Raw genomic sequence first — 25,675 nt, forward strand, 5'->3', positions numbered from 1 at the left:
TATTGGTAGATATTTTTAGTTATTTGAATCAATTCTTTGCTAATTAAATCTTGAAATAAGAAGTTAATCCTGATTTATGAATGTGGCTCATAATTAGTTTAATGACAGATTTTTATTATTATAAATAATAATAAAGATTTGAGTTCCTGAAACTTTGCAGCACAATTGGGTGACAACAAACTACTTTTTATCTCTACTTTGGGAAACATTTGTGTGTGTGTGTGTGTGTGTGTGTGTGTGTGTGTGTGTGTGTGTGTGTGTGTGTGTGTGTGTGTGTGTGTGTGTGTGTGTGTGTGTGTGTGTGTGTGTGTGTGTGTGTGTGTGTGTGTGTGTGTGTGTGTGCGTGCGTGCGTGCGTGCGTGCGTGCGTGCGTGCGTGTGTGTGTGCGTGTGCGCGTGTGTGTGCGTGTGTCTGCTTAACTGTAATCTGAAGTAATTGTGTTTAGAAAACACTTGAGCTGAAAGGCTTCCTCCTTTGAGAAAAGAGAGACACAAAAGGAGAAACCTGAGCCAGGGGCCAATTCTTAATCTCTGTCTGTCTCTCTGTTCTTTGCTGTTTTTTTCTACATGTCCTTGGTTTGATAATGCCTTAGATTGAAGAAGATAGAGGAGAGACTTCTCACTGATCAGAGCAATAATTAGTGGCCTTGGAGTTTATTTTAAACATGATCTATCATTTTGTTGTTGTTTTTGGGTTAGGGTTTAGAAAACATACATATCATGTTGTTGAAACCACTTTTGCTCAATGGATATAAATACAAGTCTTGCAGTTTTCCAGCAGCAGAGTCCGTCAGCACATGAGCAGGACACCCTGCATGTCTGCATCCTCAGCTGAGTGAAAGTAGAGGAAGCGTGTGTCAAGTTTTTCCTCAGGAAACTGAGTCCATTTCCACTTGGCTCGGGGACAGGAGGGGAAGTGGTTTTGCGTAAGCGTGGTGGGTTAAAAATAACGGCGTATAAAGGCAGAGAGCTGCAGGACGCTGACAATCAGAGCACCTGCAGGAGCCAATAGAGAAGGGAAGAAGGACAAGTCTGTGTGAATGAAATTGAATTCGGTGAATGTGTGATGTTTAAACAAAACTGTCCAATTTGATGATTTGTTAAGCATTTTTTAAGAACTTACTTTTTTTGTGTGTGGACATTGTGTGCCTTTATTGGAGAGACAGGCCAGTGGATATGAGTCACTAATTGGGGCGAGAGAGAGAGTGGGGAATGACATGCGGGAAAGAAGCCACAGGTCAGATTCGAACACGGGCCGCCCGCCCCGAGGACAAATGCCTCTGTACATGGGGCTTTCAAACTAACCACTCGGCCACCACAACTCTTAAGAACTTATTTTTAATAAAACTTCTTCATAATTAAATGATCTCTGTATTATTTTCATCTGTTGTTACATCAACATTCTCTCTGCTCTGTTTGATAAAACATTCATGAATCAACATAAATGAACAGAAATAACATGAAGGTACAAACATTACTTAAAAAAACATTTGGCTGCACATGAGCACATTGATAATGTTACTTTACAAAGTTTAATGGACGGTTTGACTGCCTGATAGTGTGCAACCTACCAACTTCTAAATAATGTCGACTTATGGTTATTCATTTTCTATAATTGCAATTATTTTTCGTTCAGTTATAAATAAACCCACATTTTTATGATTGACCTAGTTGTGGCGTAACATTTTTGGTGCATGTTTGATCTGGAGCCCTGTGAGTGTGGAGAAACAGACAAATGGTTGAATAATAATAATAATAATAATAATAATTTAAAAATATGTCTTATATATTCATATGTATCCGTTCAATGACGGTCATGTAGACACTCCATTACCATTATAATGCTTGGAAAAACGTAAACATGAAGTTAAACCAATTAATTGACAACACAGTAAAAAAAAAAAAAACGTATTTTATATCCAGTCTGTTTGTTCTCTCTCACACACCTGTACATTAACATAGCAATGACCGCGGGGCTGCTGGGGAAAGATCATTAAGAAACATGTAGTTCTTTGTTGACACCCGGATTAACAGGTTGTTTCGATGATCCGCCGCTTCGCACGTTTGTGTTTGCTTCCAACACGCAGGGATCAAGTCGGGACAAATAAACGATGTGTGAATGAGTGTGCGCGTGTTTTGAGAGGCTGAGACGAAACTGTTGGAAACACGTCCACTGTTAAAAATAGATTGAAGATGTATTCACTTTGTCGTGTTCAGGTGCTGCAAGTAAAAGCAGCAATGGTCCAATTTCTAATGTAACATTTCAACGTGATCATGAAACTTGCACTAAGGTTTTACGCACTGGGCTTTATATGCTCTCGTGCTGTCATGCCATGTTTTCTGCCAGGTTCAGTGTCGACCCCTGCACTTGTTTGATTTCACCTGAGAGGAAAATGCACTGAACTGTTGCAGCCAGAGAGAACCTGATATCTAAAATACCTCAATAAACGGAAGGGAGTGTAGATTTTACGCACTGCTCCCCGGAAAAGGCGAAAAGCAGAAAGTAAGGTGTCTTTTTTGGGTTCGGCAGTCGTTTCATCATATTATTCATTCAGTCATTCGTTTACAAAAATCAAGTCTTGATTTGTTTAATCATACTTAATGCACTTTTGTTACTCACCTGCTTGACGCACCTGAATGCCATTTTGTTTGTTTGCACCACTGGTTGCTTTGGGGGAGGTGTGTGTGTTGGTGTGTGTTGGGGGGGGGGGCAGTACAAGCCACACCTCCAGGTATTAGTAAGGGAGCTATAAGAGGCTCCGGCAGCTCTGTCTTGATACATAAACACTGAATCCTGGAACGCTCCTCAGCTGTCAGTTACCAAACAAGCGCTACATGGACAGAGAGCCACGTCTCTGTTCGGATTTTTAGGCTTACATTTTTTGTTCTTTTAACATCCAACCTTTCAGCATGGCGGTGGCTGAAGTTGTGATGCCGACAATCACCTCGTTTGCAAGAGTTCCGGCGATGGATGGAAAAAAGTTCCACGACGTAAGTAGATATAATGTCAAGTTATAAATATGTTATTTATCTCTGACTTGGGTGTACATGTCTTTTTTATAAAACTACTTGGCTGTCTTCTAACTTCAATGTTTTCTTTTGTGCAGCTGTTTGAGGCGGATGAGTGCGTACCGAGCACCGCAACCAACCCGCTCATCGAAGTGGAGTTTAGTATCGTCCAGTCTCCTACTGTGCCCCTAAAGGACGAGGACGAGCTGGCGAAATTCATCGACCTCGAGTTTATTTTGTCCAACACCATCGGCTCGGATGTTGGGAGCGACAACGGGGACATTTCTCCGCAGCAGCAGCAGCAGCAGCAGCAGCAGTGCGCGTATTCTCTACCGGAGTCACCGGAGAGCTGCAGCGGTGCGTCTGTGCCAGATTGCAGCGACCACCTTCCTCCCTCTTCCCATCCGAGCTACCACGGCACCGTGAGCTTCACGGGCCCTATGCGCAGTCTCATGGCAGAGCTTCTTACACCAGAAATGAACTACCCGGGGGGGAGCTCGCCGGAGAGCGCAGACAAGGCGAGAGACGCGCGGGAGTACACCGAGCTGCATGCCATGAATACGGTTTCACCTCCCGCTCTCCATCAAGTGTCCTCTCCTCCAGCAATGGAGTATAAAGTAAAAACTGAGCCTGTGAGTCAGTCTTGTATGATGGCTGCTGTAGGTGATGAGAACTTTATGGGACAGATGTTTGAGAGGCACCACATGCGCACTGTGCAGCCTTTTACGCACCACCAGGTTACACTTCAAGGTGCGTTACAAGGATATGCTTCGCACCAAATGCAGCACCCTGCTGCACCTCAGGGTCGCACAGACTGCCATATGTCTAACATCAACTCCAACGTCAACAGCCCTCATCCTAATCAGCATCATCTCCAAAACCAGTACATGAACGCGCCTTACCAGCTTCAGTACGCGCACCAGAGCGTGTCACAATATCAGGGACATTACACCATACGAAGAGAGCCTGTGCGCATGCACCAGCAGCACCACCCGGCTTCAATGCAGGGCATGATGCTCACTCCTCCTCCGTCGCCTTCATTGCTGGAGTTTTACTCGCAGGAGGAGGTGGGGAGCGTCAAACAGAAGAGAGGCCGCAGGTCGTGGGCCAGAAAACGCACTGCAACGCACAGCTGCGACTTCCCTGGGTGTGGGAAAACCTACACCAAGAGTTCGCACCTCAAAGCCCACATGAGGACACACACAGGTGAGCACAGCAGACCAAGCCCATCCATTTAAGTTTTCACTTTATGTTGTATATTTATCCCCATTCAAACCTAAGCTAAATATAAGTTTTCTTGTTTCTCCTATAGGTGAGAAGCCGTACCACTGTAACTGGGAGGGCTGTGGCTGGAAGTTCGCCCGGTCAGATGAGTTAACTCGGCACTACAGGAAGCACACCGGACACCGACCCTTTCAGTGCCACCTGTGTGAGCGCGCGTTTTCCCGTTCAGATCACCTGGCTCTCCACATGAAGAGGCACATGTAATCAAACTTTATAAAAATCCATCATGGAGAGATGCCCGGAGCATCACAGACAAAGCATCAGGGGCCAAAATCAATAGAGCAAGACGTTTCTGTGTAACAGCTTGTTTTATGTCCTGTGCCTTGTTAGAGGGACAAAGTATTTCAGAAGTGCCTCTACGCCAAAGAGAACGAGCTCTGGTGGGTTTGTACATATCTGTGAATATGTTTATAACTTATATTAGTCTGTATTTAAGGCATTCCCTGACTCTGTCTTTGGAATAAGTTATTGATTGTAAGTGAGTGCCTTAAGAGACTGTTTCCAGAAGAGGAGACTCGCTGTGGGCAGGACCCATTCTAGTGTAAATATGTATTTTTGTAATGTTTACATCTCCTATCTTTGATACTAATCGAATCAGGTCAGGGTTTTTTGAGTGACAATTTTCAACCATTTTTATTCTTGTAAAGATATTCTAGATTTGCTAAGTATTGTCAGCTAGGCCTACATGTCTTGTGTATTGTGAAGGTTTTGCTTGAGCAGGATCAACAAATTCAGGTACTACAACTCAGTTTCAGTCCCACTTTCCTCGTGTTTGTTCAACCTCACCTAATTCAGTTTGGACGTTTTTTCTACGCCTCAAATAAGGATGGATGAACTGTGTGTGTGTGTGCGTTTTTAAGAAGGAAGAAACCCAATGCAACCAATGGATGACCTGTTGTACTTGAAATCGAATTGCTGAAGAGATGTATCATTTTTCCCCCCCCCAAAAATGCAACTGTTTGATGCGCTTAAGGGCTCAGAAAATAAAAGTACTTCTATAAAAGCAAAATATATCTGTCGTTGTTTCTAACTCAAAGAACTCATTCAAGTCTAGCTCACTTTGAATTATGTAGGTTTTTGTTCATCTCCACAACCAGAATCAAGACTGAGTAAACAACAAGATGTAAAAAATGAAGAAAATTCTGCACTTCAGATCTCATTGAAAGAAACAAGACTACAATTTAAATGTTCCTGAATATAATCAGTATAAACAGTGAAGGCAAGGGAAATTCAATTTAAAGCACCAGTCACACAAAGTATTCACACAAATGACTTAAAATAGAATAAAACAAAATACAACATTTGAACCTTAAAGAGCAGATATGACATGAAGCAACATGAAGACATGAAAATATCCTAAAGAGAGAAACATGTCATTAGACAAAGATGATAAGAAGTGATGGAACTGATGGAAAGATAGCAGTAATATAATGTTTTTAGAAAGTTATATGTGCATGATTAGTCAAACAACGGGACAGGGAATCCGTAAACTCACAGAATAAAGTTCATGAAAACATAGTCCATGTGAAGGATAGAATGTAAAGATGAGCATCATGAAGCTTCAGATGAATAGAACATGAAGCAGAGGAGGAGTGGGGCTGAAGGGGCGGTGTCAGTGCAGGTTCAGGGCAAGACCGGCTGAGGAGGGCTCCAGCCAGAGGTGAGTGTGTGTCATACAGCTTGTGATTCTGCTGGGGAGTAAGGGTAACAACCAATCACCTACTTTATCAGGCAAAGAAAAGTGAGAAAAACGGACGATTGTGTTTGTTGTGCTTTAAATCTGTATATGTAAAATCTGCAGGTGTAGTTAGGCTACATGATCAAAAAGAGAAGCATCATTTAAGATGTTGATATTAGTGTTAGTAATATGTACGGTCAGGTGCCTCCAAAGCTTGCATAACAACTTATTAAAGACTGCCCTCTAATGTCCATTTGTGTAATAACACCTGCTTGATTTAAGAGGACGTGTTCACTGGGTTGGATGGATATGATGGCTGCTTGTAAGTGAAGCACTTTCCAGGTTATATTGGTGTGATGATTGATATGTTTTGTTGGGATCAGCAGTGGGCTGAAGCCTCAGAAGAGACAGAATGTTTCATGAATAAGTCAAAGACTAAATAACAGCGGCGAGATTTCCTGCTCACTCTCATCCCTAAAACGGCCAACATTGACTTGTAAATGTATTTAACCTATGAATGATTCAGAAAACATTAGCACCAAACTGTACAAACTAGTACACAAGTAATGGGATTACAACAATGAACTACATACAGAAACACATCGGGTAATAATGCCTTTGAATTCTATCCATAAGGATGCTACCATTATGAATACAATTCTACAACAACTTCGATTAGTGCAAACAAACAGCTTGAAGTGTGATAGGACACCCAGCTGCTGACAGGAAGTGCAGAGAGGCAGCACATTTTGATTTGTTCTTGAGATTCCTAATCGGCATCAAAACCATCCTAAATATCCTCATCATCATTATCAAAACCATGATCATCATCATTGTAGTCATCAATATCATTAAGTGAGTAGGTATTCATTCATAGTCTTTAGCTTTTTCAAAGGGACTTTGCAGACTGAATTCAGTTTGGTAGTTCGTTCCACCATCGGGGGGGCGACAAAGGGGAGGAGTATATAAGAGACCCCTTAGGACCCTGTTGTGAAGGTTTGGATAAGACGCTTTTCATTAGCAAAGTGAGCAGCAGAGTTTTAAATTTGATGTAAGCAGTAACTGGGTGAGGGAGATGAACAACGGAGTGACTTGTGCGCCATCATGTGGAAATACAATCCTACAAACATATTTTACCATAAAATGTTGGATAACTATCATACAGAATTAAATGTATATGTTTTTAACATTGTTAATAATCAAAAGTAATAGTTGACAAGCGGTGATGAAGGGCCCTTGCACCCCTGTGCATGTCGGGGTGTGTTGACACCGCGGGAACGCAGCGAGGGATGTGGCTAAGCAGTGGGCTGTGCAGATCTATTTGTGTAAAAGTCGTAGTAGTGGCAAGTTCAAACAGGCATGTAAGAGCCCGAAATGTAACAACGACCCGAAATGTAACAACGATCCAAAATTTTATTTAAAACATGTAATAAAACGCAAAATGTAATAACTGAATGTTTTAATAATATAGGGCTATTATTTGATCATATGTATTATGGCTATAGATAAAGCCGTAAAATCAGTTTAAGGATGGTTAAAGTAGCATGTGCCACTCATATGTTGCATATGAGTGGGATGTGCCCCATATGAGTGGCATATGCCGTGCTGGTCCACTTGAGTGCCACGGCATATGCCGCATATGAGTGGCACATGAGTGGCATATGCCTTGATATGAGTGGCATATGCCATGCTGGTCCACTAATGTGCCGCGGGATATGCCGCATATGAGTGGGATGTGCCCAAATGAGTGGCATATGCCGTTGTGGTCCATTTAAGTGCTGCAGCATATGCTGCATATGAGTAGCATATGCCGTAACATGAGTGGCATATGCTGTGCTGGTCCACTAAGGGGCCGCGGCATATGCCTTTCTGGTGATGAGTGGCAGTTACAGTTAGAAATGTTGTTTAGAGGGTAATTTGTTTTTTACTGTTAGGACATTTCAGAGTCTTTTGTACACAACACTTCTGTACTTGTGACCTTTTCTTACCTCTGCCTCATCTTGATGCTTTTAATGTATGGTATTGATACACACTGCCATCTTTTTTGTTTTCCCCTATTTGTTACACTTCCCAATGGTTATAACGTCCCTTTACTAACTTCTTCTAAAAAGTCAGAGTTTGGAGGTTCATGTTAAGATGATGCATGATTCCATGTGTCACAGATCCCATGGTTCCCTGTTGTGTCTTAGTTTCTCCACTAGATGTCCTCCTAGGTTTCGCTGTTAATTTAGCTTATTGTGTACACCTGTTCTCACTGAGCTGCCTATCTCCTGCTTCATCTATTCAATTCCGATTGTTGATATGATGATGATATGAGTTTGATGTTTCAATCCTGCCACAGTTTTCCTCAGTGTTGCTGTTGAAGTAACACAGAGCTTCAGAATTAGTCCAAGGGGAAGTCACAGATGAGGACAGAAAATGTATGGTATGGCTCTCTTTTACTTAGGTAATTTAGTTCTGAGACGACTATGAGCAAGCAGCTATACTTTGCCTGCGTTACATCTCTGATCACCAACAGTGGTAGTCGTCATTAAAACCAGCGGTGTAGTGGTGCCTGAAGAAATGGGTATACTTTTAATCCCCCCTACCCCGATTTTTTTTAAGTTGCCCGTCCAGCAGAGGATAAACGGCCTCTGTTATAAGAAGTGAAATGTAAGACTCCTTACTTAGTTAGTGTGTACTAGCCAATTAGAGACATAATAAGGAGGGTCATCCCTTCACCATATGTGTGAATCAGAGAACAATTAAAGAAGGGTATACCCCCTATGGAGACTGATAAATAAGTGGGGTATACTCTGTGTATCTGCCTATACCCTGCACTACACCATTAGTCAAAACCATGATTGCATTAAGGCAGACTGCACATGATGTGTTCTCATACATTTGCTTTATGAGGTCAGATCTTTTTTGAGCAATATACTTCCATCTAGAAATTGCATCAAAGTTGTTATTTTGTGTTCAGTATATGTGTCGGACCACACTCCATAGAAGTTCTTATTTCAGGATCGTGTGTGTGCGCAGAGGTGCTCGCTTAAAGTAATCATTCAAACACCCAACACAATTCCTTGATAATAAATTGGTGTCTATATTTTGTATTTTCAACTACTTATATTGGCTTAATGTCATATTTCTGTATTTCTTTTGGATCTTATTTAATTTATTTCCAACATATTTCCGTATCTGTGATTGTTAATGGATTTTTTGAGTAATTTTTAAATGTTCAATTTAATGATTATTTTCCTCCTTTGTCATGATGCTTTTAATGTTGTGTGTGACGCACTTTGAATGGCCTTGTTGCAGAAATGTACTATAGAAATCAACTTGCCTTGCCATGTTAGGAGAACACACACAGCAGTGCTCAGTGACTTGTGATGCAGTTGCTGTTTTCAGCCACACAGAGGCAGTATAACACCACACAGACTGCAAACAGAAGTCTTAAAAGAGCTTTGTGAGATTTAGGGTTACCCTGTGACAGATGAGTGCGATGTTGTCGTCCTGACATCCAGTGGCATCAAGATGAATCTGTAAAAGGTGAGCTGAAAAGCTTTTAATACATGTTCTACTATATCTACCTCTCGTCGTTGATACAAAGCAACCCAAGAATAAAAAGCAATCCCGACTGTAAGAGTAGATTTTTCTACGTGTGAACTGCAGATCATTTTCCACTTAATCAGCGCGTGTGCTCGAGCATCTTTTCAGTTATATTGCCCTTTTTTTTTTTTTTTTTACCCATAATAACATTAAGATAATGAGGAGAGTGCAACTAATACATTTACCATGGATGGAAACTTGTAATTACATAATTCAGGTTTGGGTCACTTTATAATTCTTGTTCATCGATATGTGACATAAATGATTAATGCAGTGAAATAATAATTCATTTATAAGGACAACACAGATTTATCAATGTTTCTTTAAACGTGTCAGTGAAAGCAAGCTTGTTGTCCGTTTGCCAGATGTTTGTGAAGTCCAATGAAAATGAAATGATCCCTTCAAACAAATTCATTAATTTAACTGTTGATATATTTTATAATGTGCATATATTAAAGGAGTTAGATTCACGCGTTCATCCATTCTGCATATCTCTGACAGCCTTTGGAAAAATACCAAATGAAAATTTCAAAGTGACTGAGCAGGAGCCGTACGTCCTTATCTTTCATTCTGTGCACACATCTGCAGATAATACTGATCTTTCTTAGCAACATGTCGAGAATACTAAAAAGCAAAAAACAGCTTTATAAATCTGTCTTGCTTTAAAAATAAAATGAAACAGTACCAGTGTGTCAGACAGTCTAAAAATGAAAAAGAGTCAGTCCTTTGTACCTCTTGACCTCAATACCTCAGCTGTTATAAATACTCTGCACTTTTTTGCACTGTTCATATTTCTTACTGTGGTTTATATTCTTATCAGTCCATTGTTTCTTCTTTAGATATCGTAAATCATTTCTGTTTATATCATATTTTTTTATCTTTCCCTAATAATATGAAAAGAGAAGCTGTACGCCTGAATTTCCCTCCAGGATTAATCGTGTATTTCAGATGCTGACTTTCATAATGAAAGAGGAACCCCAGCACAAGCCTTAAAGAAATGATGTGTGACTTTTTCTGATCCAGTAGATGTCACCCTTGAGCACCAGCATGAAACCGAAACAAACTGCTGTTTGGCGACGCCTCGGCTATTCAGAATCCTCCACTCTCCTCCAGCAGCACACCTCCAACCCCTCTCAACCCGCGGTCGCACGAAGGAGTTATCAATCAGAATGCGCCTTAATTAAGCATCATTAAGAACAAGCGCCGAACAAAATTGTCCTTTTCTCGAGCTGCAATTGCCTGTGGTCTGTATTGTTGTGTTAGCATGCGTCTCACTCATTGTAGACAGTCATGAGTCAGAGAGGATATATTTGACTTCTGATGTATTTATGTGTAAAATGTTGCACATAATGCCTTTAAATATTCCCTGAAAAGGCTGTAGCCATGTATGACTCTGCTGAAGAGATGGGCATCTTAACATGGGTTCTAATGGGGATCGACTCGCTTTTGGAGCCAGTTTCAAGTGGCCACGTGAGCAACTGCAGTTTTTGGCAATTTCCCACTGGTTTCGTTTTTTGAGACGCATGACGGCCTTTTTCAAACCACTCCCTACACCCCCGCCCTCCATCCCCTCCCACAAGTGCTGATTGAGAGTGGAGTGTTAATCCGACAGCGAGACTGCCCTGATGCTGACTTACTGAACAGGTGTAACATCTTTTTTTGCTTGACATTAAACATGACACTTCTGAATTAACACCCACAATTTAAAACAGCTCTAAATATATTTATTTATTTAAGTATTGTATAATACAGATGTAAAAATAATAAGGACCAAATTAACGTACACTTGTTTATTTTATTGTGAAGTGTCTTATGTTGCAGGGACTAACAAAAAGTAATCCTCTTGTAAACGATAATGTGTTAATAAAAAAAAGAAATACCCCCAAATATGTAGCTTATTCCTCATGTTGTGGCGTTATTGTAATAAGTCTGCCTAATGTTATTTATGTGGACAAACTCATTATATGAGTGCCATAAATTCATGGGGATATAAAGGTCCTTTCTGTGTGGGATTGAGGTGAGTTCGTCCCAAAGCTTGCTGCTGTATTTTTCACCTCCACCTTGACGAGGGTGTGACGTCAGACGCAGTTCACTCCCTGCCGGAGCTTCAGTGTAGGAGGGAGCGGTCTCAGAAAGTCCCTGAAAGTCTGAGAAACTGTTTTTTTTCCACAGTGTGCGTTGAAATAAAACTGAGCAATACCAACATTAGCACAATGTTTGACATGTAACCTCCCCTAATGCATGGTGGGATTTGGTCCAGCCCCCTTGTGGCCTTGACCGCGATTTGCAGTTCAGAGGAAACTTGATAGAAAAATTACTATCATGCTTCCTGATATTGCGAGACCTGGATGACAATGGGTCAAGTTGTTATACTGTGGATCAAAGTTGTCAGTTGACTGACATATCTGTCAAATATATTATGGTTGATGTACATGAGTTATATCTAGAATCAAAAGAAGACGGTGGGTATGTAGGAAACTCAATCTTATTACATGAACTATTTTGTAACATGGCCTCATTACTAGTTCACTTAAGTGGGACTGATAGATTAGCATTCTGGCTGAGTGTGTTTGTGTGTGTTGTCAAGGAGGCAAAGCTATGTGTGCCCCTTTATCCTTGTTTACCTAACCCAAGGGATCCTGGGTTTTGTCAACTGTCACTGGGTCACAAGTCAAAGTCCACTCTCAGAAACCAAGGCAATCACCCAAAACATGCACACCATTGCTGAACTAAATATCCAAAGAATATCTGTGGTTATCATATCAGAGTGGAAGAAATCTAAACTTATCTATATCTCAAACTAATGTAACTAAAAAGTGTATGTTAAGGGGTCTTTCTCTCAGACAAATCACTCCTAAAACAGTCAAGAAGGTCAGACAGTGGGCAGGGGAAACCTCTTTGTTAGTTTAGCAGATATACTAGAGGGGCCTCTCAGTTATATAAATCTCTTATAGATCACAAAAAGCATGACAGTTATTGGAGTTTGTGCGTTAGCCTTTTAAAGATGCTGCTCACCCCCCCAAAAAAGATAAAAGTACCCCCACCATCAGTGGGTTAATTCTCACAACACAAACATTGGTATTCTAACAAGAAGTATTTCTGACCATTATTTAACTAATGCATAATCACTGCATCAAAGGGATTGTAGTATAAGAACCAGAACTGGGTTGCACGAGTTATGCGTAAGTAAAAACATAGCTTATGTTTTATTTCTTAAGCTCCTTTTTTTGGGTGATTTTTTGCCTTTATTGGATAGGTCAGCTGAAGAGTGACATGTTGGGAGGAGAGAGCGGGGGAACACATGCAGCAAAGGGCCAAGGCTGGATTTGAAACCTGGGCGGCTGCGATGAGGGCTGCAGCCTCTGTACATTGTGCACACGTCCGCAAGGCTATCCGGCGCACCAAAAACGTAGCCTAGCTTGATTGTATTTTTCAAATTTGGACGGACTAATGCTAACGTTAAGGCATACAATACAACTCAAATCTTACAGCTAGCTTGTAGAGGCTGTAAAGTCCTCTGGAACAAACGGTTGTCGTGGTGTATTATTTTGAAAGGTCGGGTATTTTGGAAGGATTTGGAGGAGAGTGTTTGCCCGATGTTTGGCGCCAGCTGTGTGTTCGACACAATAGATGACATCTCTCAAAAATGTGTGATAACTCTGTTTATGACTTCTGCTTTGGTTTATCCTTACTTGTCACATGGCGTTAAAACATGATCTCTCTGAAAATATTTTGCTCTTCTAGTTAAGATGAACCTCTACGTTCCTGTGTAAACCAAATAATGACAAAACGCACATGACAAACGTATTAGTTTCAGTACAGGATTAAGTGTGGACTTGTGTCTCACAGTCTGATATTCATGCTCAATCATGGTTTAAATAATATCCAGCCATGCATGTCGTTCAAAGGCTTCATGTTATATTTGTCAGCTGGATAAACTCGCTCTTCACATGCTATCGTTTTCTCAAGCTGTAAAAACCTCTGTGGGAAATAACAAAGCTCTGCCTATCTAGTGAGGGCATGGGAATTATGAGCGGAGCAAAGGATGAAGAAAAATGGTGTTTTACTAAGTTTACTGGTCCAAGTGGGGAGGGGGTTTGAGGGGATGGATGGTGAGACCGCTGGTGAGAAACAGGCTGTTAGACATAAATGACTTCTGGCAAAGACTGCCTTTTACTGCTTACAGTCTTTAGAAGCCACTGGAGAGCAACATTTGTCCTCTGCAGATATGTTCGTATGTTCCTGGTTGACTACATCCCCTGTTCATCTGTTTCTAGTGAGTCCGACAGTAACTGTAAATAGTGAGTTACACCGAGGCTTCCCATTGGCTTACTTCAGTGGTATAAAGCTAGAAAGGAACCAATTTCCATTAACTTGCAATTAAAAGATCTAAAGCTTTGTGAAGTAACATCATGATGCAAGGTTGTACATTTTCAAGCTTTGTCAAGTGTGTCCTCAAGAGGAGAAGAAAACAACTTCTAAAATGTTTGAAGGCTTATTCTCATTATTGGTGGTGAAATCTACCTGGTGTCAAACTCTTCAAATTGTGGTGTGTTTTATGCACCAATTTCAGATGGAGAAATTAATTATTTACTGTTTTTTCCTTTATTGAATTATTATTATGGTAAGATTTAAACATCTTTTTTAAATCCCTGTGTGGTTTCATTTGATCCATGCTCAAAGGGATTCTGCCGTTTTCCAACACATCAACAACATTTAGGTAACTTCTGTTTCTTCACATTTTGTGACTGACAGAAACATCTGCATAGTTTAGGACCTAACTCACAAACATTTTAAAGCCACAACGTGTTTTCTTACTCGAAATAAACAGATGATACTTGTGTCCTAATGAAAAGGAAATGTGCTTGATTGGGAACAACCCCTCCAAATGTGCCCTCCCCTCTATATTTATGCCTTACTGATAGGTTACATAACTTACCACATTGTAATTACCATAACAACCCAAGAAGGGTTTACAACCCATCAACTGAGACAGGGTCTGTTTATGTGAGCTTCAGATATCGACAACACTGATACTATTCCTTACCACATGGCCTCTAATCACCTTACACACACAACCCAACTGTGAGACTCGATGTTCTGCAAGAGGCAGCACATCAGCAGTCTTATCAAGTGGACACCTCCCTTCACCAGTGTTTTGTCAAGTAAGGCCCATACAACTCTGTCCACGCACTAGCAGTCCAAGCAGAGCTTTTAGCAAAATAGGACTGTTCATAATATATTTTTACATTTGCCAACATGAAATGACCATGGAAATATACTTAAAAAAAAGTCATGGACATGGTTTTTATAACAATCTTTTCTTGCAAACGTGTAACTTTCTTGTCTGTGAACTAACCTTTGTTGAACTTTGAAAGGTTGAATCGTAACAGAAATACACAATCTGGCAAGCAACAGGCACAAACCAATGGTAATCTAACCCCTGAATTTAGCCAGGTCATAAGGTCATGATCTGATACACGCACACACAACCCCACCCACCCTTTCCTTGTAATAGACTAATTGTCCAGCCAAAAAACTTTCAGGACATGGTTTTTATTTAGCACAAATTGTAATGATCTTAAAAGGTTTTTTAAGTGGACCCAAAAGCAAGACCGGAAAACAGGGTGGTGGGTAAAAGGGGAATTTATTGAAGTGAGGCTGGTGAGGCTTGAATGAGAGGCTGGGTGGTGAGGCGCTGGAGCTCGTTGGTTGGAGGCACTGGGGGAATAAAGAATACAAGGGGTAATAAGTCACAAGTAATCCAAAGCACAAAAAAGTCTTCATGATACTGAAAAGCCGATCTACCACAGTGTAGGCAGAAATAATCTGTCATCTTGGGAGAGGTGAACCAGGGTTTAAATGCTGCAGCCGGTGATTACAGATAACGATCAGGTGAGTGATTGCAGAGAGCTCCAGCAGCCCATAAGCCACGCACAGCCTCTGTGTACAGAACATTTCGGTATGGATACTAACTTCCAGGATTCATGCAGTATGGATCGGATGCATGCTCTTGTATTTTACCACCCACAATCCTGTGCGGAATTACAAGTAAATCGTCACGTCATGTCCGCCTCCAAATCAAAACAAACAAGCGTGTAATTAATTGAATCAATTTTTAATCTAGAGTTAAAGTCCCGACAGAAATCACTACTTTCAATTGACAACAGAAAATATAATAAATATCTGCATTATTATAAAAGCTTTCCCCCTCTATTTAAATAATGAATTCACTATTTAAATGCGTCTTTATTGGTTTCTTTTACTTCATATTCTGTATATTACTGTCTTTCATTTGTACTTTCCTGTACTGTATGTTTAGTAATTTAATTTGTTTTTTTCTTGGTTTACACTGTGATTTTGTTTTTATTTTACCTGACTGTATGCGCATTACCCTTTTCGAATAAAGCTAAACAAAAAAAAAAAAGAGTGGATGCGGCCAGTTCGGGTAACGTAAATGACGCCACTCCTTTACTGAATGAATCAGACGAAGTAGGAACAAGTATCTGCCTACTGTGCGTGCATACTAAATTGTAGGTACTAAACAGTATACAGCATGGATAGTAGGTACTGTCTACTGCCTACTGACAGATTGTGTAGGTACTTGGCAATTTGGATACAGCCAAGCACCAAACCAAAAGCAGACCAGGAAATAAAACAAAAATGTCTAATCACCACAAAAAGGTTGTAGTTGCCCAGTGTGATGATTGATTGAGATGCTACAAAGATCCTCAATTCACAAGCCATTGTCTCTGTCTGATTGTTCAAGAACATTTACTCTTCTTCACCTTCTGCTCTGTTTGCTCAAAGTTATGTTACACAATCTGTATGTTTCCTGGTACATACTACTTACAGAAGAAAAAAAAATCCAGTCTGGCTGTCTAGGAAACACGAGATGACTGATACAACACTTTTAGAGAGATGGTGACAAATGGAAGAAAAAAAAAAACCCCTTAAACCTCCGACAGTTTCAGGGAAGTATACCCACGCAAGATTCAAGCTCTTGGCCTCGTTTCGTTGCAGCAAATGAGAGTTTCCAGACAATCTTCAGATATTGTGAAAGACCTTCTTGAGGTTTTGGACAGTGGTGAAAGACTTTTCCAAATCCTTAACCCCTGTGAAATAATAATCAATAAAATTTGTTATTTGTTATCATGATGCAAAAAACAATCCTTTGAAGAAACAGCCTACAATCAGCATCCTACTTCCATGGCAACAGAAATAAAATGACGAAACTGTAGCTTGCATGAGCAATGTATTGCATGAAATATTTATATCCAAATGATATAGAAAAGTGACGTGATAACAATGTTCAATGTTGTGATTCAAAGTGCAAAAAATAATAAACATCAAGTAATGCATATTTGCTAGAATTCACAAATGGATGTTAATTTGCTGTTCTTCATGTTTTACACAACACTTGTTTTTGCAACATGTTGCTCCTGAATCCAAAACTCTGCTCAGACTGCCAGATCAGGGTCAATGCTATCTACGCCGCTTTGACATCTTGCCACCATCGGAGGCAGTAACAGAGGTGTGTGCGCGCTTTGTTTGTGTGCACGTCTTGACTGTGTGTGTGTATATGTGTAGCTCCTGTTGTGTGTTTACACGTAATGCTCCCCCAACACCACACTGCTATGTGAATTCACAAACTAGGACACCAAAAGTATGCCGTTGCAGAATCAATATGAAAGTACAAAGACATAATGAGCGCAGAGCTTAGTTATGGCACTGTTGCAGAATCACGGTCTGAAAAAAGGTTCCATAAAACTCCAGAAAGATTTAAGCATTGTTTTTCAAATTAAAAAAATGAATCTTATTTATTGCTAAAAATGTAGACATAACCAAGGCGCAGATGGGCTAGCGGTTAGGTGCCCCCACACGTACGGTGGCTATAGTCTTCCAAGCAGATGACCTTGGTTCAAAACTGGCCCTTTTCCTGCATGTCATTACCCTCTCTCTCTCTCTCTCTCTCTCTCTCTCTCTCTCCAGTGTCCTACACTATATCAAGTGTTAAGCAACTTACTGAGAAGTAGTAACTAGTTACAGTTACTAGTTCCGACTATCAAAAAGTAACTGAGCTACTAATGGTAAATGGACTTGCGCTTATATAGTGCTTTCTAGTCTTCTGACAACTCAAAGCACTTTTACACCGCATGTCACACCTATCCACTCACACACTGGCAGAGGTTGCTATGTAGTGAAACCATCAGAAGCAATTCGGGGTTAAGTGTGTTGCCCAAGGACACATCGGAAATGTAGATGCAGGAGCTGGGGATCGAACCCTCGACCTTCCGGTCGACTCTAACCACTGAGCTACAGTGGAGAATATATGAAGCATATCATCAACAACATACCCGTCTATCAGTCTATAGTCCGGTTTACAGATCGTGGAGCTGGCGGTGATTGAATATCACGCCTTGTCTGTATGAATGGAGTGTGTCCTCCGTTATCTGCAGAGCTGATGTGAGCTGCACCTGTGTCTCTGCTGTTTGCAGCACCGAGCTCTGTCTGACGGCTAGTTTAGGAGCAGTGTGTTGTTGTTTAACTCAGTGCTTAGTGATGACATTCGTTCTCCCAGGATGCTCCTGTGCTGATGTTAGGGTAACCTCGCTCGCCAATCGATGTTAGTAAACCCTTCATCTTGTGTTGTTGCTGGCTGTTTTTTCACATACAGTAACAAGTGCTTTTAAATATCAGTTGTTGTAACAGCGTTGAATCTGAAAAGTAACTAAATATAGCCTCCTAGTTACGACAAATGGTAATGCTACGGTAACACGTTACTTCACAAAACTGCCTTTCAAAATAAAGGCTATAAAAGCCATTGAATATAATTAATTTAGACATTCCCAATGTTTTTTTTCCGAATGCCCATATGACAATAAAGGTGAAATTGTGATTAATTAATTGCGCAATCTTACACGCAATACAGTATCTTACAGGATAGAAACATTTGACATGTGACAAAAAGCTGTAATTAAATGTCTTTATTCTATAACAATGTTGTCTTATGTTAAAATGAATGTAAATAGTCTCACGCTTAGAGATTCCCCCTGTTAAAAAACGGTAAACAACTAGCAGTAGGGTTGCCAGCAAGTTACTGTAAAATTAACGGTATATTGCTGTTGCTGAAATTTACAGTTTTCTACCGTTTTTGTAAATACAGCAAATAGCTGTGATTTTAAACCTTAACAGGAAAATACTGTTGAAAGGATTAACTGTTTGATACTGTTTATTTACAATTCTTCACAAGAGGTATATTTGCAGATTTTTATTGTGAATTGTAAATACTACACCTAGCTATAGATTAATTTCCTTCTATCAAAATGGACACAATATATTTATTTTCTAAACCTAGTGATTTGATAAATGATTCCTTGCATGTCAGGTTATAAAACACCATGTTTTAAAATAATAAATAAACAGTGCCTTTAAAATTGCAACTTAAAATGTTAAGACAAATAATAAAACTTCAAACTGTCTTCTCAAACCACATCTGTCTTTATTGAAACTGTGACAAAAACAAAGAAAATTCACTTTAGGAACATGAAGGTTAAATAGGCAAAAAATCTCAGAAATATTTACATTAAGACATTTAGCAAAGGCCATTTCCAATGTATATAAAGTGCATAAAAGAGTTTTGGTAGATACATTTTAAACAGAGAAGTGAAAAAAATTATACTTTCATAACTGAATAAACAACCTGTCCTCTGAGGGAAACTGGGTCCCTGGACCTGCACCTCCCTCTGATTTCTCCTTCCAGACTGAAACTGCCACAAGGATTCTGTAAAGGGAAAAAACAACATTAGAACAAAAGCAGCTCCAGCTGAACAGTGAACATTATCATATGGACAATCCTTTCTAAATATTCTCCATATACAAATAAGTAAAGTAAAAGTATGAAGTAGAACTAGTATGAATAAAAATAAGTTCTGGAATTACTTTAAGTACATGAATTCAGGATGTATGGCAGCAGCTTTATGTGTTAAAATAGTAAAAAAAAAAAAAAAAAAGCATGCTTCAGGTCCATTCTGACAGTCTCACTAAAGTTTCCTTTTATACATTTTCAAATACTGTATATTAAACTATTTATACTATAGCCATATCGCCTAGTAGGCCCAGCTAATCATCATTTCTAATTCAATATTTAATCAATAGTCAGTGTCAGTTGAAGCTGAAACAAAGATAAAGTGTCTGTTTTTGTTAGCTAACCTTACCATTCTAGTACCACCAGGCAAGTCAAGTTCATTATAGCCCACTTAGTTAACCACATCACAAGAAAATGTTTTGTGTTTTTGCCCATTTAGTAACTGTTAAGGTCTGTATTTCAAGCAAATGTTAGCTGGCAAAGAATTCACTCACTGCGAGTGTGTCTGCCTGCAGTGTTTCTGTGTAATTTCCAAATCTCGCTAACGTTAATCTTACAAATGACTTCAAACTTAGTAAGTGATGGTTTTTGCCTATTCTAACTAGCAAAGCAGTAAGGCACTCACCTCTTAATTGTCAGGATGGAGATGGATGACAATCTGACAAAGCCAACTCCACTGTCCTTTCAACCATGTGGTCTCAACTTCTTTTTCCCAAAATGCATTGCAAAAACTACGGTAAATTACTGTTTTGTTTCCTTCAAGCAATAATACAGTAAAATATTGTTATAAACCGTTATAATACAGTAATGTCCTGTATTCAAACATAAAAGGATCATACTGTTGAAATTTCATTGTAAATTTACAGCAATATCTTGAGTACCACTAGTTGCTTATGATATAATGATTTATTTATAAAGCCATGTTTATTTCAGTGTTTCTGCTGTAATAGGTAGGTCTATAACTTAAGAGTACTTTACCTCGTATATATTTATAATGTACCTGCCTGTCTTTTTTTTTTAAAATTTTTTACCCGTGTTGACTTTTTTTTTGATTGCTCTATTTTGTGCGCAACGCAACGCAACCATATCAACATTTTGAACGCCACCGTGAGTGTTGAAACCCCTCACCTCAGTCAGCCTCTGACCATCACCGCGCCTGCATGTGTCTCCTCCTCTACCTTATCCGCCCCCTCTCTCCCTCCCTCCCTCCCTCCTCCTCCTCCTCCTCCGCACTCCCAGCACAGCAGCCCCCCAACCTGCTCGCTCCTGAAACAAGGTAAAGCCTGCATCTGCATGCAAAAAAAAACAAAAAAAAAACACCTGAGTGCATTCTGTCCGGGGTCCATCCCTCTGCTGCATCTGTCATCAGTCACACATTTTTTTCCTGTTGTGTTACATGAGGAGCCTTCATTTATAACACACTGCAGTCCAGGCTACCACACCTGTCTGGAGCATCGCATCCACTATCACCTCTGCGTTCATTGGGGCTGTGAGATTCGTAGCATTGTCTATGCACACAATATCGGATACAATCACGTCTAATGGCGTTATATACGAATGCAAACACTCAAACCACCAGCAAAACAACACAATACTCCCTCTCTCTGTGGGGACCGTTGCAGCATGCTCTCATAACAAAAGACTGAGCCCCACACACACACACACACACGCATGCATGCATTCATTTATTCACTGAACATGTGCACCAAACCAGGAACAACAAAACGCTTTATGACGAGGATGGGCGGGCAAGCACACAGTCGTAGTATTCTTATCATTACCACGTTACGCGCATGTCCGCGGTGCTGAAGTTTGCTTTTTTTAAGACACCTTCTCTAAATCTTTAATTAAGAATTGAAAAACGCAAAATGACTCGGGAGGGATTCTTGATTGCTTTCGCATAAGTAGGCAGTAATTGAGCACGTGTGTATGTGTGTGTGTGTGTGTGTGTGTGTGTGTGTGTGTGTGTGCGCAGAATGGGAGCCCTCATGTCAGCGACCAGAACACCACCCCACCTTTTAAGGAGTTAGAAAGGAGGGGCTTACAGTAGTAGTAGTTTTCCGAGCCGAAAACGAGGAGGGACGAAAGAAAGGTGATGCAACTGTTATTTAGGATCTATTAGCTGAAATAAACACACACACACGCACACACACACACACACACACACACACACACACACACACGGAGAGGAATGCGCACCTGCACGGTAAGACAGCCCCTCTCTGAGGGAGTCAGAGCATGAGGTGTTTCTATCCTTCTTGTCTTCTCAATGAATGATACGCTTTGCTCAACGCAGACTGGCTGAATGGTGACTTATTTCTTGATCCTATGCTTCATGCTTAGGCTGTAAAATGTGCCAGAATAAGCGTCAACCATCTGCTGAAGAACAACTTCACCACGTGTCTGTGAAGTAGACACTTGATTGTAAGGTGCTACCTGTCAGAGTAATTCACACTTGAGACGCATACTGTTGAAGCTGTAATGCCGGTAGGATGAAACACGTGGCACGGGTTGGGGGTCTCCCCCTCCCTCGTTGATGTGGCTCCAGTCAAGGAGGAAAGAGAGAGGGGTGGGGGCCGTATTTCCGTGTTCTCTAAAATGCTGCCTTTCAAAGTAGTTTACTCCGTTTACTGATGGACGGTTCAGCACAGCACCTATTTTGTAGATATGTCTGAAGCAGCTGGTACGGGGATTTGTTGTCCAGTCAATCCAACCTCAGAAGTTAAAATGATAATATATGATGGATTTATGGTCTGTAATCATTTAAAAGCAAAATCAGAATGTTAAAACTCCTGTGAGGATTTTTTAAGTTAGTCATGAAACAGACTGATGCCGCTTTCTGACCTACAAAAGGAAAAAAAACCACCAGCCTAAAGAGGAACTATTTCTATACAGTTATTTGGAGTTTCTGTTGGTTCTTCCATGGGGTTGGTGTCAGATTAGGTGATAACTTCAAAGCTGCTGAAATTGCCTTTTTTCTTTCTTAGAAAAGATTCACAGTTGGTGCTTTCACACTAAAAATTCCTGCTAATTTTCCCTGAAAGCCCCGTAGTGATTTTGTTTTTGCTGCGTGAATTGCGGTGAGATGTTAAAACGCAGCAGATTATGTACAGAATAACTGTTCAAGTGAGTGGGAGGAGTAGGTGACGTTTTATCATACAACTGTAGGCATGCAACTGATGCTTCTGTTTGTATGTTCCCTGTTCCTTTGTTCATATTGTGAATGTGTCGAGCTACACGTAGCATTAATATAATGAAACATTTTTTAATAAAGCTTTTAGGGCCCGACTGATATGTGATTTTAGGGGCCGATACGATATATTAGGAAGGGCCAATACCGATATAAATTTTTCTTGGATCTATGTTTCAGACTGTAGATATAGAGATACACATTTTTGCGTTGATCCCTCAAATGCAGTTATCAAACACTTATAGAAAATATAATTAATGAAGACATGATTGCCACTCAGCTGGAAAGTAACTGTGTGTACATGCACTGACACTGCTAATATTGGCCGATATTATCGGCTGGCCAATTAATCGGTCAGGCTCTAATAGCTTTGTACAGAAGACTCTCAGTGGCTTCATTGGCCTCTTCCATGTTGCTCTTTTTAGGTCATGTCTTGGTGCCTGAGACAACCCACCCCCCCCTTGTCTGACAGGAATAGTCCCGTGCTGTGAGGGAAATTGTGTGAACAGCGAACTCAGGAAGATTTTAAGTGATAGTTTCCTTAATTGTCTAGAAATATTCAAGAGTGCATATGTTAAAAAAGCTATTGATCGAAATCATGAACCTGTTTTTCTTAAATTGAAATCACACTAAATTAAATATGTTTGGCCTATGGACTATTGAGACCAAACCTGGGAAATTTTATTTGGCATTTCAAGCTTCGTTTTTAACTTCATATGAATCAACGAGTGGATAGGAAAACAATAGCTGTCCTGTATCTTCTGTATGTATTCCTGTGACTTAACCATATTGGTAACCAAACTGAATATTTAAAGTAGGGTATGTCAACAGAAGTTGTGTGTGCACGAATGGCAGTAACCCCAACCCCCAACACATGCACACATGCACACTCCACCCCCCACCCACCATGTCCTTATCCACACAGGAGGACCTTTCTTTTATCCAGACTGAGAGGTTTCTGTTTGCTCACCTTATGCTGTGCTCTGAAGGTAACACACGACCTTGAGTGTGTCAAAAGGGACTCCAATCACAACCCCTTAATCATTATTTGTGCCCCCAACAACCATAAAAGCACAGAAACTGTGGTTTATAAAAAAGGTTGTAACATGCTTATAAGCAATTTTTTTTTAACCCAATGTTGGGTCAAATCAACCCAACCTATAACCCAGCAGCACTAACCCAGCATTTGGGTTATGAAAATAAGGCTGTAATAAATCTGAAAATCTACAAAAGACAAACTCAAAGGACTAAAATGTTATGTTTAATTTAGGGCTGGGTATTCCCCACAACCTCACGATAAGATAAGAATTGTGACACTTTAATTTTGGATAATGACCATACATAGAATTCACACCAACACCGTTTTTTATTGTTATGAATAACAGCAAAGGCCTCATTTTAAATGAGTGATATGTAACTCTGACACTGCAGTCCAAATTCATTAGAGAGAGCTGTCCTCCCTCTCCTCCTGAGAGCCAATGCACACAAGGATAGAAACCTTTCTGCGTTCAAAAGCATTTCTTAAAATGTATCCAAGTTTGACCACGTTTCTGCTCGTGGAGCTTATTAGAAACACGCAGAGGCTTTTAAGCTCGGCTAGAATCAGTTGTATCAGTTCATCACTGCAACACCTGTTGGTTTGCTGTTTGTCTGGCAAACGGAGGCGTGTCCAAAACAGCTGTTGGGAGTGTCCTTAAAACCCCCTACTTCTCTAATCAAAACAAAAACAGACCATTCATCACTTTCTCTACGTCTCTCAAACAATGCTCCTTTCTTAGTACCCTCAGATACTGTGTATTGTCAGAGTAATTGAGCTTGTATCACTTTGAATGACCTGTTATGGAAAAATATTAAACATTTTTTCAACAGGTGTTTTAAATAGCTTCAAAGTTTCAGTTATTGACAGCACTGGTATTTTGTGCGTTAAAGCTTACACTCAGCTGTGAAGAGATGAGGAGAGAGGAGAGGAGAGTCAGAAAGAACAGGATGTGTCTACATATGATGCAACCACTTGGGGGCCCCAGTGCACAGATAGGCTCATAGTAGAGGAACTTGGGCCCCTAAAAGTTGAGAGACCCCTACCCGAGGTAGAACAAAGCACGACCATATTTTTTCATAACTTGAACATGTCTAGTTTATGAAACGGATGGTTGTATAAAAATATTTGACTGCAAAATAACTTTTTTTGGATGTTTTATGCATCTTACCAAAAAAAAATAGGTCAAATTAGGGCTTCTCCAAAAGGGACAGCTCTAGCCTTATCACATGTATCTCTGGGAATCGGAATCAGAATTTCACCAAATTTGGACAGGATGTTCACAGATAGTTATTAGTTACAATTATGCAAAGTTTTTATCAATACCATTTTCAATTTTTGAATTTTTCACACTTAAACACACATGTAGTTTAGGCGGAAATTGAAAACTGAAACAAAAATTCAAAAGGTATGTATATCAAAGTCTGTCATTTTTTAATTAAGGACACCAAACATTAAAATATGTCATTTGTATCTTCTTTAGACTGTTATCTCAACATAAAAGCAAGTTATTTGACTTTTCACTTGACCCTATGCTGTCACCAGCCCCTAACAGGAAACTAGTGCAGCCAGGATTTCAGGGCGACCTGGTACAATGGGGCCCTATGGATGTGTATGTGGGAGGAAGTGGCCACAAACAATTGATTAAGACTTAACAACAAGACACAATATAATTGTATTCTGTAATATATATATATATATATATATATATATATATATATATATATATATATATATATATATAATTAAACATTTTATAGTTATTCCTAATACACTTTGTCTCATATTTTCTATCTTACATATGATTTATATGATGACACTCAGAGTTAACCTGCTGCTTTCAACAATATTGTCACCATGACATTGTTTCTATTTCATTCTAAAAAATGAAAGAATTGTCTTGACATCAGTTGTGAAATATTAATGAACTTAAAAACAGTATTGATATATTTAACCTTGAGTTCTTAGAAATTAAATATACTTCATATAGTCTATTTGTATATCGCCCAGACAGCCTGTT

At 39.9% G+C, this 25,675-nt stretch overlaps 2 protein-coding genes and 2 long non-coding RNA genes across 5 annotated transcripts in view; 2 read left to right on the forward strand and 2 right to left on the reverse strand.

Annotated features, from left to right (window-relative positions):
* Positions 1-208: 208 nt before the first annotated feature.
* Positions 209-2,685, reverse strand: LOC109998541 (uncharacterized). The gene is made up of 3 exons (XR_002278600.3): positions 2,620-2,685; positions 1,123-1,183; positions 209-995 (listed from the first exon to the last, which is right to left on the reverse strand). It is a non-coding gene; the product is annotated as an uncharacterized lncRNA (long non-coding RNA).
* A 78-nt stretch (positions 2,686-2,763) lies between these two features.
* Positions 2,764-5,301, forward strand: klf17 (Kruppel like factor 17). Its single transcript, XM_020653426.3, has 3 exons — positions 2,764-2,990; positions 3,107-4,214; positions 4,321-5,301. The coding sequence occupies exons 1-3, from the start codon at positions 2,910-2,912 to the stop codon at positions 4,494-4,496; spliced, it is 1,365 nt and encodes a 454-aa protein (XP_020509082.1). The 5' UTR covers positions 2,764-2,909; the 3' UTR covers positions 4,497-5,301.
* Positions 5,302-15,189: 9,888 nt separating this feature from the next.
* LOC136178887 (uncharacterized) lies at positions 15,190-17,486 on the reverse strand. The gene is made up of 2 exons (XR_010666191.1): positions 16,550-17,486; positions 15,190-15,282 (listed from the first exon to the last, which is right to left on the reverse strand). It is a non-coding gene; the product is annotated as an uncharacterized lncRNA (long non-coding RNA).
* Positions 17,487-20,679: 3,193 nt separating this feature from the next.
* Positions 20,680-25,675, forward strand: part of slc6a9 (solute carrier family 6 member 9) — a 92,106-nt gene continuing 87,110 nt past the window's right edge. Inside the window, exon 1 of one of the 2 annotated variants that reach the window (XM_065953748.1) lies at positions 20,680-20,705. The gene's annotated coding sequence lies outside the window, so the exon portion shown is untranslated. Of the gene's footprint in view, positions 20,706-21,544; positions 21,636-25,675 lie in introns of those variants that run through there. The other variant, XM_020653419.3, reaches the window with a different exon arrangement.

This window comes from Labrus bergylta, chromosome 4 (genome assembly GCF_963930695.1).
Source record: "Labrus bergylta chromosome 4, fLabBer1.1, whole genome shotgun sequence".
Classification (NCBI taxonomy): domain Eukaryota; kingdom Metazoa; phylum Chordata; class Actinopteri; order Labriformes; family Labridae; genus Labrus; species Labrus bergylta.